The 15,501-nt window shown below is 41.6% G+C and overlaps 1 protein-coding gene across 2 annotated transcripts in view; it reads right to left on the bottom strand.

Annotated features, from left to right (window-relative positions):
- Window positions 1-15,501, bottom strand: part of ITGA6 (integrin subunit alpha 6) — a 78,010-nt gene that overhangs the window by 5,007 nt on the left and 57,502 nt on the right. For both annotated transcript variants that reach the window (XM_060106030.1, XM_060106029.1), the window contains exons 12-24: window positions 15,019-15,179; window positions 14,710-14,853; window positions 13,185-13,300; window positions 12,880-13,069; window positions 12,708-12,791; window positions 12,531-12,610; window positions 12,302-12,379; window positions 12,112-12,214; window positions 10,538-10,711; window positions 10,050-10,148; window positions 9,839-9,949; window positions 9,643-9,741; window positions 2,845-2,970 (exon numbers count right to left, since the gene is read on the bottom strand). In XM_060106030.1, the coding sequence (XP_059962013.1) occupies window positions 2,845-2,970; window positions 9,643-9,741; window positions 9,839-9,949; window positions 10,050-10,148; window positions 10,538-10,711; window positions 12,112-12,214; window positions 12,302-12,379; window positions 12,531-12,610; window positions 12,708-12,791; window positions 12,880-13,069; window positions 13,185-13,300; window positions 14,710-14,853; window positions 15,019-15,179 (1,565 nt within the window). The remainder of the gene's footprint in view (window positions 1-2,844; window positions 2,971-9,642; window positions 9,742-9,838; window positions 9,950-10,049; window positions 10,149-10,537; window positions 10,712-12,111; window positions 12,215-12,301; window positions 12,380-12,530; window positions 12,611-12,707; window positions 12,792-12,879; window positions 13,070-13,184; window positions 13,301-14,709; window positions 14,854-15,018; window positions 15,180-15,501) is intronic.

The following is a 15,501-nucleotide window of genomic DNA, read 5'->3' as shown; positions in this document are numbered from 1 at the left end:
ATTACAGCTTTTGGGTGGTTTCTTCTTGCAGGGAATACAGAGTCTAAAAATAGGCAAAAGATTGACATCTACAGTTTACTGATTCAAAGTTTAAGGAATAAATTCTCTAAGGCTTAGCACAAATCCAAATAAAATAGATTCTGTGAACATTTTTCTGCCCTTCGCAGTGAATTTTATGGAATAAATGCCATTTGCTTGGGGCCTTGGTGGGGGTAAATCACAATATAAATTCAAATACACTGTCATGAAACAACGACAGCTGTCATTTTCCCAAATTCTGAACCACCGTGTAACACTTAAGTGGTAGGAACCTGTACTCCTCAGGTTAGGTCACTCTAAATGAGTATAAAGGTATAATTCCACTTTCTACTATAATTTCCTCATTCAACTGTGGAGAACTTTTTCTACTTACTTTTATCTAGTTCATAAGGCCATGGAACTGCCCTTTGATATATAACTTGATTGAACAATTTCTGCTCTCCTGGAAAATTCTGCAGCCTAGCCTGGCAACTCATGAAGTACAAATCTTGATCTGCTTTGTACGATGTGGTAGCTACTAACCACGTGAGGCTATTCAAATTTAAATTAAATTTAAAAGTCAATACCTCCATTGCACTAGCCATATTCCAAGTGCTCAACAGCCACATGTGACTAGTGATTACCATAATGGACAGTGCAGCTTCAGAACATCTCCATTATTACAGAAAGTTTTACTGTTCAGCGTTGATCCAGCCTGTTGATCTAGGCTATTTACCTGGATATTTATTTCTGACATTTAATTTATTATACAGTGAGCACACCCAGCCAACTTTCAGTAACACGTGCTAGTAAATATTGTGGGAAAAGGAATGAACCACAAACCAAGAGTCCTTGTTATGCCTCTAACTTGGCAACATTCTTAATATCCATGGGCGTGAGCATCTTTGTTTACTAAATGAAGGTGACTGGACCAGGCTGGAGGACTTTTCTCTTATATCCTCAAACAAAACGCTATGCAGAATCCCTATGTTCAAAGCAGATAAAGTCACAACAGCTCTGGTTGAAGTGGGGATACTGCCCCTAGCCCCACCTGCGTAGCTTCGTCTTAGCACCTACGTGGATGTGCAAAACTCAATTTAAAGGCCACTGAACCAGAGTCCTCTCTGGTCCTCAAAGTCTATTATTTTAGCACATAAAAGCAAACAGCTCAGCTTCAGAAAGAAAAGTATAAAGTAATAAAAATGGTTTTCATGGGGGGGTTGTAGAAGTTGTCTGATTACTTTAGAGTTCACTTGTGAGTCTGGATACTTTAGAACATAAAAAAAAGAAGACACAGATCATCTAGTCCAACCCACTTACTAAGCAGCTAAGGCAAACCAGTGCCCCAGGGAGGTGAAATGATTTGTCCAAGATTATATAGCTTGGGTTTCTTAACTCTCAACTTACCCTCATTAGAGACTGCCAATAAGATCTGCTCTGAAAAAGATTGTTCTTGTGACCTCTTCTGGAGAGCAGAAGGCCATCCTCAAATATCAAAACTTGCATTCAGATTTTGATATCAAAATAATCTCCAGAGCATCTCCTATATTGGCTGGCTGTGCTCATCAGACAAACCTACTACCTGAAGTAAACATCAGAGGTAGGACTGGCTAACATCCCATGGGAGGATGGGTCTTGGCATGAGCAGATACCAAGCTTCAATCACACAACTGGAGGACACAGGAAAATTATCTCAGAAAATTATCTTGGCAAGAGGGAGTTACTTGGAAAAATAAAGCTAAAAAGAGATGCCCAATATTTGAAAGTGAGAATATCCTGAGCCCTTGTCCATTATACTCTTGGATCCAAGGAAAAGATAAGGATAGTTTGATCCTAGATATTGTCGGTCGAGTTTCATAATCTGTTAACCTCTAGACCAGATGTGTTTGGAAACCCAGAATTTTTGGCATTTTAGAAAAGTAATACACTGCATACATAATGTCACAGTAATCAAAACAGTATTTCTGCAGTGAGACTAATGAGTAAAGGATAAAGACCATAAAGAGCCTCTCTTCACATCATGTCAGGTTGTGCTGCCAAATAAGTCATTACAAACTGAGTTTTTTTTTTTTACAAGTTGTGATTGTTGACAAAGGTTGATAAAGGTCTGTGAACCTCCATTACTCACTGAGAATAATCCAAAGTCTATAGGTCATAATCTCTGGCAACAAAAGTATGCAACATCTCATACATTTTTTGTAATGTAGACTATTTACTGGTAGAAAGCAGGAGGAAGATACTACATTATATTTGCAGGACCGAATTCTAATGAAGAACATTATATTAAACACAGATCTTCCTTATGTTTGATATAGGCTATGATAACTACTCTGGGATTCATTAATTTCATGCTTTCCTATTCCTAATCTAGCTGTAACTATAACAAGTCCCAACTGCTGCCATGAACATTTCTTTACGAAAGTTGAAATTAACCGGGATACAGATTCTGATTAATGTGATACCCAACAATTTGGCTTAGATTCAGAAATTGATCTTAGATGAAGAAAAGGTCATAGTGGTAAAATTTTTTAAATTGTTATTTGCCAAACGTGCTAAATTACATGTGAAAAACACCAAAATTTACACACTTAAGAAGCTCCTTATAATGTACAAATACTATATATCTTTAAATACAAAATGTTAGACAGATATTCAGATGTTCATTGTATAATTCTCAAGTTTGCTGTACGTTGGAAAAGTTTCATAGTAAAATGTTGGCAAAAGGAAGCAATGAAAAAAATGTATATACTATCAGTGTTAATTTACTTTTTAAAAAACCTGAAATAAAGTTTGTATCACAAAACTCAAGTGCTAGATATGACTTACCTTCCATAGTAAAAATACTAATAGAGCAAGCATCAAAATCCCAGCAAGAATAGCCACTAGGATGATCCACCAAGGTACTCCTGAATATTGAGCTACAGTCTTTGAGGGAAACACAGTCACACGAACCTATGGGGCATAAAAGAAAGCAATATCATTATAAACTGAGGTGAGAATTAAACCATGAGTTTATATTACTAATTCTGCTTCCAGACACATTTTGGTCAATGTAGCCTATGGACAGGTGAGATGTCTTTTTGATGTGAGATCCTTTCCTTTAGTAACGGAATACTGCTTTAAGAGACATTTCTTGGAGATCTTTTCCCAGAACCTGGAAAATGCTGGATTGTGGGTTTTTAAAAAAATTTTATTTATTTATTTATTTTTATTTTTGGCTGTGTTGGGTCTTCGTTGCTGCGTGTGGACTTTCTCTAGTTGCAACGAGCGGGGGCTCCTCTTCGTTTCGGTGCACGGGCTTCTCATCGTGGTGGCTTCTCCCGTTGTGGCGCACAGGCTCTAGGCATGTGGGCTTTAGTAGTTGTGGCTCACGGGCTCAGTAGTTGTGGCTCGTGGCTCTAGAGCGCAGGCTCAGTAGTTGTGGTGCACGGGCTTAGCTGCTCCGTGGCATGTGGGATCTTCCCAGACCAGGGCTTGAACCCGTGTCCCCTGAATTTGCAGATGGATTCTTAACCACTGCGCCACCAGGGAAGTCCTGGATTGTGTTTTGACAAAGTAATTATTTCTTTGCTAACTTATGTTTTTAAAATTTTTGTAATCAACAAAAGTAGAGAAAATTGTATAATGAACCATCATTTATTCATCACCAAGTTTCAACAATTATCAATAGGGACACAACCTCAATCTTGTTACATCTATATAACCTGGTATCTTTTTGAGAATGGTCACCTCTCTTAATATAGCATCCAACAATGGCAACAAAAGGGTCTGTTTATGCACAATAAGCCTACATTCCTCCCTCAGATTTTAAAGACATTATGAAATACAAAAATAGGGATGGAGCTATTAGATGGTATTAGAGGCATTAGATGGATACCATTCTAATTCTTCCTTAGGGTTGAAACCGAGCAGTACCCTACAGGGCACCCCCAGCTGACAATTACTTGGAACCACAGGACTGAGATGGTCATCTCTGAACATAGATTACCTCCTCTCCAGCACGTAGCCCCTCTTTTCCCTACATAATCTCTGAGCAAAACCTGGTGAGTTGGTTCTTTGGGATACAAGTCCACCTTCTCCCCAGGATTGCCAGCTTCCTCAACAAAGCTATCTTTTCTTTTACCTAACACTTCTCTCTCACAACTGGATTCTTGAGTGACAAGAAGCCAAACCCGAGTTCAGTAACAGGATAGCAAACTAAGGATCCTCATAAAGAATAAAATTTCCTGAAATGGCTTGGTGTCATCTTCTACAACAATGTGTATAGACAAACTAGACTCTGGATTCATTCAGAGGCAGCTTAGAGCTTTAAGTGGCAGGTGATGAGAAGCTTAAGTTCTAAACATTTGATAGCTGGCAAATACCAATTAAATAGGAATAGTGTTTATTTAGAAATCTAAAAAGTTGCTTATGGCAATTTGCTACAACTTGGTTACATGGGTTTAGAATTCAAGTGGATTTTTGTAACACCAGGAGACTTTTTTCCCCCAGGAGATGATTTTTCAAAGCACATAAAAGACCTGGTGAAAGCTACAAATATGATTTTGTAAACTATACTGATTAGAGATCTACCAGTTTGAAGTTTCTGGTATTTTTGAATTTAGAGAATATAAAGTGAAGGGTAGAGAAAATTTAGAGGGAACAATTTAATTTCTGAGAAATGTTTCTATTCACGTATTCTAAATTAATATTGAATTCTGGATGCTGCCTAAAAATGCTTCTAGGTTTACACTGTGATTCAATATTACTATACTAAAACTCTTTCTTTAAAAATCTCTTAAAGTACTTCCCTTCCTACTTATCCTAGAAAACAGCTTCTCAACCTCCTTTGGCTTATGGAATATACTTAAAAGCAAGAACTGCTTTCCTTTAAACATTTAATAGGAAAGAATTCACTTTTAGAGTTTTTAGCATAAACACCTTTCTCAGCTACTATGTTTCCTGTTATGCTCTCAATGAGGTTTCACTCAAGCTCCCAGCCCCAGGGAGGGCCTCATGGCTCACTTCTGTTGCCTCCCTTCCCCCAACAGGTCTCCTAGCTTTAAGCTAAAACAACCCTTTCTTGAGGTTACTGGTTCAAGCAGAGGGGTACCCACGAAGTAGGGAAGAAAGAATGGTGAGAGACTGGTGAAGAAGTAATATAGTTGGTGTGACTGCTAAGCCAGACTATTCTAAAATAAAAAGATTATTTCAATTAGCCTATGCTTTATCTCATTTAACTTTGCTTCCCTAGTATGTAGCATAGGGAAGCCACACAGTGTGTCCCTGGGGCAAGGTGATGACTTGGAAGGGCCATCCTCATGTTTAAGAATAAGCTCTGATGAAACCTTTAAGTGGAGAGTGGAAACTGGTCCATGGCAAGGGCAAGCAGCCTTATAGTCACACCGCATACCAGAGCCTTTTAAATGGCTGATCATAGGGGGAAACCATGCCCATAAAAGGCTGCAATCCAACAGCATAAGGGCTGAACAAGGTAGTTTATTTTGTGGGTTGGGGCTGGGGTGGTGTGTAGTTTTAAAAACTAAAACAACTCACTGTGCATCAAAGACTGAGGACTGATGCTAGGGGCTGGGCCACACATTTAAAGGCCAGATGTGCTCTGCAAACCCAGTGTGTGCAAGGCCAAAGTGCAGTCCAGGAAGGCAAGAGAGGCCAGTCAGCAAGATTTTATTGTTTGTTTCCTTAAATTGTCAACTGTGTGTGTGTGTGTGTGTATGACAATCATTCTCCAGCTGGGACTGAGAATGGGGGTTGTATGGAGCTGGCCTTAGAATCGGGTGAGGGGAGACCAACTGTGAGCTGCGACTCCCAGAGCGCGGGAAGCCTTGTCTCATCTTGTCACAGCAACTGTTACTGATGGACAATGACAGGTTCAGGCCAGTAGAAATTACTACAACTCCAAAAACAAAAAAAAATTTTTTGGTTTCATTAAAATCTAGGCATTTCCATAGGGATGACCTGTGCATGTGAACCTCATCCATCATGTGCCCGTAAGGGGAAAAAGGGCTTAACTCTGCTGATGCATTAAATTCCATCACCAGTGAGCAGTGCTGAGACCACATTAGCTTGCCCCCAGCCAAACTGTTTCCCTAAATCACTCTGTCATGTAATATCCTACGCTCTTATTGAAGATCAGTATAAGAAACCACCCGATGAAGGGATTTTCCTATCTTTCACAAAACTCTCTATTAAAGACACCATCCCCTTAGTGAGTGTTCTTCATATCAGAAATCCATCTTATAAAAGGATCCATATCTCAAGTTCTTCTCTGAATTTAGAACCAAAAAAAAGAAAAGCTCCTCCCCCTGAAAAATGAGGCACCTACTTTCACCTATCACATTCTTTCTCATCTATGCCAGTCAGGAAGCTTAGACACTCTCTTCCTGCTTCCTTAGGAATGAAATGGCGGTATATAAGTACAACCCATAAGTAATCTCCTTCTTCCTTGGCTTACTTCAACAATTCTCTCCCAGTTCGCGATCTCCTAGACCGTGAAATTCTTCACAATTGACACTATCTTGTTCAACTTTGCTTCTCTAGCATTTTTGCAGGGAAGGCACGTGGTGTGTCCATGGCTAACTGGATTGTTAATTGGATCAATTTAATTGATACTAAAATTTTAGTAACCATCTTAGCTGTTTCAGTTAGGTGACCAGCTCTCTCTGACTTTGTTGTAACAATATCTTGAAAGTGTTTTATTAAGAAATGAACACAAAACTCTTGAAATTAGTTGGATTATAAGGAAACAAAGGATTTTTTTTCATCTTTTTAAAGCCAGGATTAGAGTAAAAGCAATGGGAAGATCTTTCAATATTAACACCAAAAGGGCTTCCCTGGTGGCGCAGTGGTTGAGAGTCCGCCTGCTGATGCAGGGGACATGGGTTCGTGCCCCGGTCCGGGAATATCCCACATGCCACGGAGTGGCTGGGCCCGTGAGCCATGGCCGCTGAGCCTGCGCGTCCAGAGCCTGTGCTCCACAACAGGAGAGGCTCCAACAGTGAGAGGCCCGCGTACTGCAAAAAAAATAATAATAATAATAACACCAAAAGACAAGACTGAATTATTCAACCTCCTTTGCTTCTATCTCCAAAGAAAAATTATCTAGACACTGGAAAAGAGAGAGGAACCAAGATATAAATGAAATTGAAACCCTCAGTAAGTGAGGGAATAAAAAATGAAGGCATCCTGACACTTGAATTAAGCTTGAATCTTTAGGCCTCCCAAAACTGCACCTTAAAATCTAAAGAAACGTGTAGATATGATATCTGAGCTACTATTGTATCTCAGAAATCAGTTAATAGAAGAGGTAACAGAAGACTAGAGACTAAAAAAACAGTCTCGGTTTTCAAAAGAAATGGGTTCTAGACATGAGACTAATAACCCGTTTTCAAATCTACCAATTATTAAACCAATCAAGTAGGATTACAGCAAAGATTCCAATTCCCATTGGTAGGCATGGGCTCTCAAAGCCCGAAGAACATGAAATGCCCAAGAGAACCTCATCTGCATTTGTGACCCAGCCATTAGACTGGATACGAGGGGACTTAGTTCCATTATCTTCGAGAAAACAAGAGCACCTGATGAGGAGCTTTGAGCCCGAGGTCTGATCTTAACTCCACATGCTGGTCCTGTGACCCTGAGGGAGAGACAACCTTCCTTTCTGGACTCAAGTTTTCTCATCTAAACTTGAGATTTGGGGACTTAATGGGGAGCAAGTGTCACAGAGCCAAAGAACAGGAGCCCTGAAGTCAGACAGGTACAGATTTCAATCCAGGACCCCAAATGACATCCCCTCTCTGTGCCTGCTTCCTTTTTTGTGAAGTGGGTACAATGTCTACCTTGGCATTCTTCTGCAGTCTAAATGACAGCATATCGGTAAAGCATCTAGTAGATGGCAGACATTTAATTAACGTTTTATTGTTAGTCCCTTACCCCTAAAGTGTTCTCTTTGCAGCTCTAAAAACTCAGTGATTCTCAGGGTTTCTGATTAAAAGTCACAGAAAGTTATAGCAACTGCCTTCAGTCAGAGAGGGAGTTAAAGGATTCTCAGGGAGGGTGTAGCTTAGTTGACAGTCCTTATGATGCCTTATTAATAAGAGGTAGAAAGGTGGGCTGGAGTAACCTGCAAAGATAATGTAAGGCCAGGGTGAGGGTACGTCCTGGTGAGCCTGGAACAGTCCTGGCTTGCACCAGATGCCCCAGCATCCTGCCCAGATAAACGTGTCCTGGTTTGGATGATAAATTTTAACAGCTAAGGGCCACTATATCTCAGAAACCAAGGTGATCAGGGAGACTCACTGGATTTTCAGCTGGTGAAAGGACTGAAGGCAGGACACTGTCATAAGTACATCAGTAGATCAGCTTCAGGACAGTAATTCACAATCTTTCCTTCTCCATTCATTCTCTTTTGCAAAACATTCCCAACTGTAACCTGTAGGCATTTACTTTGAGAGCTTGATACAAGCCCCTGTGGGTGCCAGACCCCCACAAGGAACCTCTGACTAGTGGTACACAAGCTCCTACTCTTGTTCAATAGTTTTCTTAATTACCTGGAGGAAGACACAGTAGGCATGCTTCTTGGTTTTAAAAAAGATAAAGCTTGCAGGGATAGAAAGTTAACAGAGAGCAAATGACCGAGACTCAGAATTCTGTTGTAAACCCAAACAACGGACCAAAAGTAAATCACATAAAATGCAAGGATACACTTAAAGGCATGCATTTAGATTTTTAAAATTTGCTCAAGGGTGGCATATGGGAAATACAGCTTGACAGCACATTCTGATGAAAACACCTGGAAGTTTCAGCAGAACACAGACGTAAAAACGGCAGTTGCGAGAAATGCAAACAATCCTCAGCAACCATTTAAAAACCAAATTTTAGGCTGAACTAACAGAAGCTTGGGTCTGAGACACTGGGAGGCAGGTTCGGGTAAGCTGAAGGAGGCAGACCACACATCTGCTCAGCCCTGCCTGGGGCCGGCCCAGGAAGGGCAGAGACCTGGAACCAGTTCAGCTGCGCCAGGGCAGGGCGGAAAACTGAAGAGCTGGGTGCTTAGCTCTGAAGAGACCTGTCCAAGGAGGCATTACAGTTTCCTTCAATTATTTCAAAGGCTGCTACGTGGCTGAGAGAGAGGACTTATTTTGGACTTGTTCCAGGGGGCCATAACCAGAGACTGATTTTATAAGATTCAACTCTGGATTCCTATATAGAGATCATTTCTAGTAACTGCTGCTGGCCACACATGCCACGAGCTACCCCATAATGCAGTGAGGCTACCGTCACTGGGGGCACGCCAACAACGGTGACAAGCATCAGGGGCGGTACAAGACGTGGGGTCTTTATAGACTTGGGAGGTGCACCCATTCTCTCCTAGAGCCAAGAGCTCTCAAATCTACCCCATGCACCACAGATCGAGATGACCCAGGAATCACTTCTTTCTGCAATGATTCTATTGAAACACTGCTTGGGGTGGGCAGCACCTTAAGACACCATCTGCTTTCTCCTTAAAGGGGGTAACAGTGCCGTGAGGGAAATGAGATCCAGAGCAGCACGTCCTCAGGCCACGGGCATGGGGTGGAGGAGAGAGATCTGCTCTGAGCTGAATGAAGCCCGGGGACCCCTCACCTGAGTGCCTGCATTGGGCAGCTTAATATTCTCGGTGGCAGCCGTTACATCAATGGAAGCCCGCACGAGAATGTCCAGGTAGTTCATCTTGGAGTACTCCTGTCGGAGACAGAGTTAGTGAAAGCATTAGTGAAGAGGGAAATGTGCTGGGAGGTGGCAGACAACTTGAGGGGCACAGCCCGGCAGCGGAGCCCACCTCCAGAAATGTGCTGTTCCAGAGCCTCGAGCGCAGAACCACGGAAGCCTTGCTATCCAGCCCTTGGAGCGGGCACGCGATGTTCACACAGTTCACATTGACGCTGCAGTTCTGGGGAGAAAAGGAAGAGCAGGGGTTACGGCGCAGTGGTCTGGGGAAGGCCTTCCCACCACCTCCTGTCAAACACTCACAGCTCTTGAAAAATACTTACGAGGGTCTGGTATTTTCTTTCGGCAAATAAAGAAAATTTTCTACCATCGTCTGTCTGTCTTTCAGCAATTTCTCGTTTCTTTCTTGAGTTGTGAGCCTCCTGAAAAGAATTACATCCAAAATAGTTCCACCTACGCAGTGGATGAGAGTCCGCCTGCCGATGCAGGGGACATGGGTTCGTGCCCCGGTCCGGGAAGATCCCACATGCCGCCGAGCGGCTGGGCCCGTGAGCCATGGCCGCTGAGCCTGCGCGTCCGGAGCCTGTGCTCCGCAACGGGAGAGGCCACAGCAGTGAGAGGCCCGTGTACCGCAAAAACAAACAAACAAACAAACAAAATAGTTCCACCTAATTTTTTGGCACTACTGTACAAACCTCTTGAGCTCTCCCTCCCAAATACTGCCAAATTCACATGATTGACAATTAATCTTCACCCTTCTCCCATCACCAAAGGCGCAGAAATAATTTAAGTGTAAAATCCACCAACCTACCTTTAGTTTCAGGAAGTTTATTTCATTTTGTGGCTGACAAGCTATCTTTTCCAATCCTTTGGATTCTACTTTCACCAAATAAAGCAACCATTTGCCATTGCTAACTTCTTTTGGCCACTGGATATTCAAGGTTGCTGTGCCGAGGTTTTTAAGAGGTTTGCCCAAGTTAATCACCTGTTAGAAAATAATACGTTATTATCTCAGTGTAATTCCCTCAACATAAAATTAAGTAAGCAGTTCCTATTGCCAAGAGAAAAAAGCCAAAATATCTGGCATAATACTACAATAAAAGCACAGTTTCCAAAAATGGAGTACGGATAGGGCATTCAAAAATAGAGATTCGTGCTTAAAGATTCCTGTCGATAAAAACAGAAAGAAAAAAGAGATCAAAGAGAAATAATTGTTCATTCAATCCAGGAACAACTTTTGTTGTAACAGAATCTGCGGTGTAGATATGCCAGGCTCTCAACAGACCCAGGAAAAAGTCACATGTGTGTTTGTGTATCACTCTGTAACCACACTGCCTGGCAGATGACAAAGCCTGCGTGGTGGCAGTGCACCCACACAATCTGCTTCTGGGAAGCCCCACCTGCTGCAAAAATGAAGCTGTCCCCGTCCTTACTATGCAGGGGAGGCTTGGGATAACAACTGAGAGACCCGGAGTAGGACCCTTCTGGCAGCCAGGAACCCATGCAAGCTGGGGGCGGGCAGGGAGCAACTCCCTGCAGCAGAAATCGAAAGAGTCTGTGTGGAGGGCTGCTCCGGAAACCACAAACCTCTCTTCAGCCACATCTGCCTAGGTGCCATGACCACCACCCACTACCTGTCCCATCCACGTCTGCAGAGCTCACAGAGGCTTTCAGAGGAGAATTCTGCCTCTTCACCCTGTTGCAGTCACCGGGGGGGCCCATTCTTGCTACTTCAGACTTTCACACCTCAACAACGGTCACTGTGTTTTCAGGAACATGATTGGAGCCACACAGACCTAAACCTGCCTATGACTTAGGAGCCACCTCTGTACCACGAGAATATGTTCATTCAACGGGACCAAGAGCCACTGGGATTGCCTACTTTGAAACGGGTCAGAGCGACCACTAGTCTTCCTTACTGGCATATGCGAAACCCACATTCACCATCACAGCAGTGGGCTCGGGAAAGGTCGTGAACGTGAACCACAAGCAATAGGAGAGATGACCTTATAATAGAGGAAGAAATAAATCATAACACATTCTAAAGCCAGAGAGAAATTACTTTGAGATTTTTGTTTTATAGACAAGACTCTGGAGGGGGAAAAGTCGATTCTTCCTTTCTCTCTACACCACATGTACATTAAAACTCTCTAGGACCAAACTGAACTGGATTCTGAACAGAGTCTTATGTTGAATGACAGTTGTGGTCCTCCATTCTGGAAAACGTGACTTTTACACTAAGCCAGTATATGGTGTTTAAAAGCTGGCAAACTCACTTTATCATGTTTATTTATTACTATGTATTAAAATTACATATTCAAGACCCTATACAGCACATGTTAGCTTTCAGTACATAGAACAGAAGGGCCAACTGCAGCCACTTACCCTGAACTCATACTCAATTAAACTTCCCACTTCCTCTTCAGATTTCATAGCTTGCTCACCAATGACTGTACCTCCAAAATACACCTGGGAAGGTTTAGCAACTCTGTTAAATTAAAAAACACCAGTTTTAACGAGGATTGTAAATGGTTCTTTCAAACACTGATGTGTTGTGCTAAACACAAACACTTACCCGGAGACCGATAAAAGCAGTTCAATAACCACTCTTGCTGTAGCTGTAATTGAGGCCAAATTATCTTGATTGCTTGTTCTGAAAATGAAAAGGAAACAATAGGGTTTTATTTTAACAGTCAGTTTTCTCATTAAATTACACTTCTTTTATGATTTAGATAAAGACCAATTCATTGACTTGCTGTGTTTTCATGAAACAATTCTGAATGGAAGGTTGAAAGAACTCTTACGTTTCCAACTTCAGATTAATATCCAGATCTGTGGTGTCAAAGGTGATCTCAGTTGTACTTAAAATTAAATAAAAAGTAACCTAAAAAACAGAAATAGCTGTTAAACACAGACTGAGCATATCGACACTGTAATGTTATTTAAAACATTAAAATACAGTATGTAAAGGCATCACCTACACTGGAATTTCTTTTAAAAGGATTCCCAAGCTCGCAGTCTGCTTGTGAGCCATTCTGGTTTGCAACACAACTCAACTGTTTCTCCTGGAACAGAAGAACATACCAGATCACAGCACATGCACCTGCCACACAATGTTTTTTTCCGTCCAACACGGTCTCCAGAAATACTTACAGGGAAAGCCCTCAGTTCTCTATATGCAGAATAAGTCAAAGTGTCCGGAAAAGTGGCGATGAGTTTAGCTTCATGAGCGTCATCCCCATCTTTGGTGGGATTCTTTGGGTTGGAAGGGCTGTTTGTCACTGTTATTTCTAAAGCAATGTCCTTCTGATCTTTTAGAACTAGTTCTGGTACACCTTTTTGACTATTGAAAAAAAAAAGGAAAATGACAAAGTTCTCAATACATTTTCAATAACCCTTCACAAAAAGTCACTGCAAAGCCAGAGTCATTTTTGCTAGTGCTATGGAGCAATTCTTACATTGGTAAGTAAGAAAATTTGTCTTGATTTCCTTCTCGGGTACAAAATTTATATTCTAGCTTAAGGTTGCTGTTACATACGTTGTCGTCTCCACATCCCTCTTTTAAGAAGTGCACCTGTAGGAAAACAAAATCGTTGTAATTTACATCACTTAGGACTCTAAATAGGTGACTGTTTCCATACAGTTCATTTCCCTGTGTGACAATTGCCACAGCAGAATCCAAGCTACAAACATACTTTGCATCAAACGCCCACTCTGTCCTTTAATGAAACTGTGTTTTCAGAACACTCTGGCCAGGGCACTGAGGTGCTGTAGGATAGTAAAGAGTAAACCTGGCTCTGCTGCTCACTTAGTTGTATGGCTTTGGGCGAGTCACTTAACCTTTCAGAGTCTAAGTTTCATCACAGGTGACACGGGATACCACCTCCCTACTATACAGGGTTACTGTAAGAATTACCAATAATAATGACAGTGCTACCTAACTAACACATGATTACATATTTTAACTCATGTAATCCTCACAAGGGATCTATGAGGCATATACTATTCAGAGCCCCATCGCACAGATGGGGAAACAGAGTTCAAGGTCAGGAAAGCAAAGGGCAGAGTATCTTGCACTGTGCTAAGGGGTGCTCAATAATCACACTGATAAATAATTAGGAAAACAGTCTCCTTGCTTGTCACATTTAACGTGACCATGGAGCTGGGAATATACACAAGGAATATTAATGTGACTATGACATTGAGAGTATATTGAAAAGTATACAAGGAACTATGCTTGATGACAATAAACACTACAATGTGTAGATTTAGGCATCAGCCCCCAAGCCTAACTCACTCGTGAAAACCTTCGTCAGTGAGCCATTAGAACCAGGTGCCTCAGAGTGGACGCTCCAGTATGAACTAGAGTTTAACAACAAGTACAAAACGCCAAATCAAGATGTCACCACTCCCAGCCTAATCTGGCATCTCAGCCATCCTAAACCCTAGCAAACAGACCGCACTTCGTAAGTGGTATACAGCAAGCCATCCAATATAAATTTTTCTTCCTAAGATTACAGACGCTACATTAGGCACTAAATGACTATTTCACTGTTAATACATTTTTGCCTTGCTGAATTTTGATACTCCTTGATTTTAACATTCAGACTAACAACAGTTTGTTTTCTACATTTCAATGTTCTCAGTGGTAAATAAAATACAATGCATTTTTCTTCCTACATACAGCTACAGGAGAAACTTGATGTGAGAATAATAAGTGCTGTCAATTATAGTCTCAATAAGTTTCAGTGGCCAAAAATTATTAAGAACAATACTCTCTGGCTCCAAATTGTACCCTGTATGTTCACTGCTGATTTGGGAAACATTTTCTGCAACAAACCTTGCATATATTAAAAAGCTTATTTACTGAAAAGGAATGGCCTTTAGAGCAAATCAATCACTAGTTCTATTGCCTTCAGAGATGTCTGATTTAGCATAATAACATGGCAAACAATTGGCAAAATGAAAGTCAGAAAGACTTACATCTGTATGAACAGACTTGGGTTCGTTTGAATTCAGAATTGGAAGAACTTCTGGAAGTGAATTCACTCGCCTCCGAGTGCTTGGCTGTTGGATCTCTACTGAAGCTGTTATGGGGATGGGACGCAGTTTATCTCTGATATTTTCCTGGAAAGTATGCAGAGATACAGTTAAGTATGATATACATGCTACTGGGGAACTCCGAAACAATGCTTTCCTTTGTACTGGAAAATGGGTTGCTAGCATAAATGTCAGAAATCTCCACGTCACCACGGACCCCCTTTAAAGAACCGATCTGTCTGCAGCCCTCACCTGGAGCCAGAGGGTTTCCTCCATGCACGTCTTCTGTTTCTGCCTGCTCAGAGTGAGCTCTTGCGTATACTTGGGCTCAGAACCGTGGTTTCGAAACTGAACTCTTGATGACAGCCCAGATTTTCTTCTTTCCTTTTCAGCCTCCAGTGTGCCCGCAATGGCTAGGTGACATCAACAAAATCATGGCAACTTAGAAATGCATTCATACACAAGGCAGCTATAAAGTATGGTGAGTTCCTTTCTGATATATTTTAATACCTCCTAGAACACTTTTTCCCACTGCCATTGTTTTCCTTCATATTTCCTGGTAATGTACATTCTGACTGAATTATGATGTTTCAAATCAAGCTGTTCTTTCCCATCCATTGCTGTGAACAATGTTTTAAAGCTACATTTCCATTGGGCCACCTGGGGGAGCTCGAGAGTAAGTCAAAACCTCAGAGCAGCATCTAAGAATCAGTTTCTGACTGTGTTTCTAGAACT

The sequence above is a fragment of the Mesoplodon densirostris genome, chromosome 8, assembly GCF_025265405.1.
Source record: "Mesoplodon densirostris isolate mMesDen1 chromosome 8, mMesDen1 primary haplotype, whole genome shotgun sequence".
Classification (NCBI taxonomy): domain Eukaryota; kingdom Metazoa; phylum Chordata; class Mammalia; order Artiodactyla; family Ziphiidae; genus Mesoplodon; species Mesoplodon densirostris.
The sequence above is the reverse complement of the archived record's forward strand: the minus strand, read 5'-3'. Positions and strand labels throughout refer to the sequence as shown.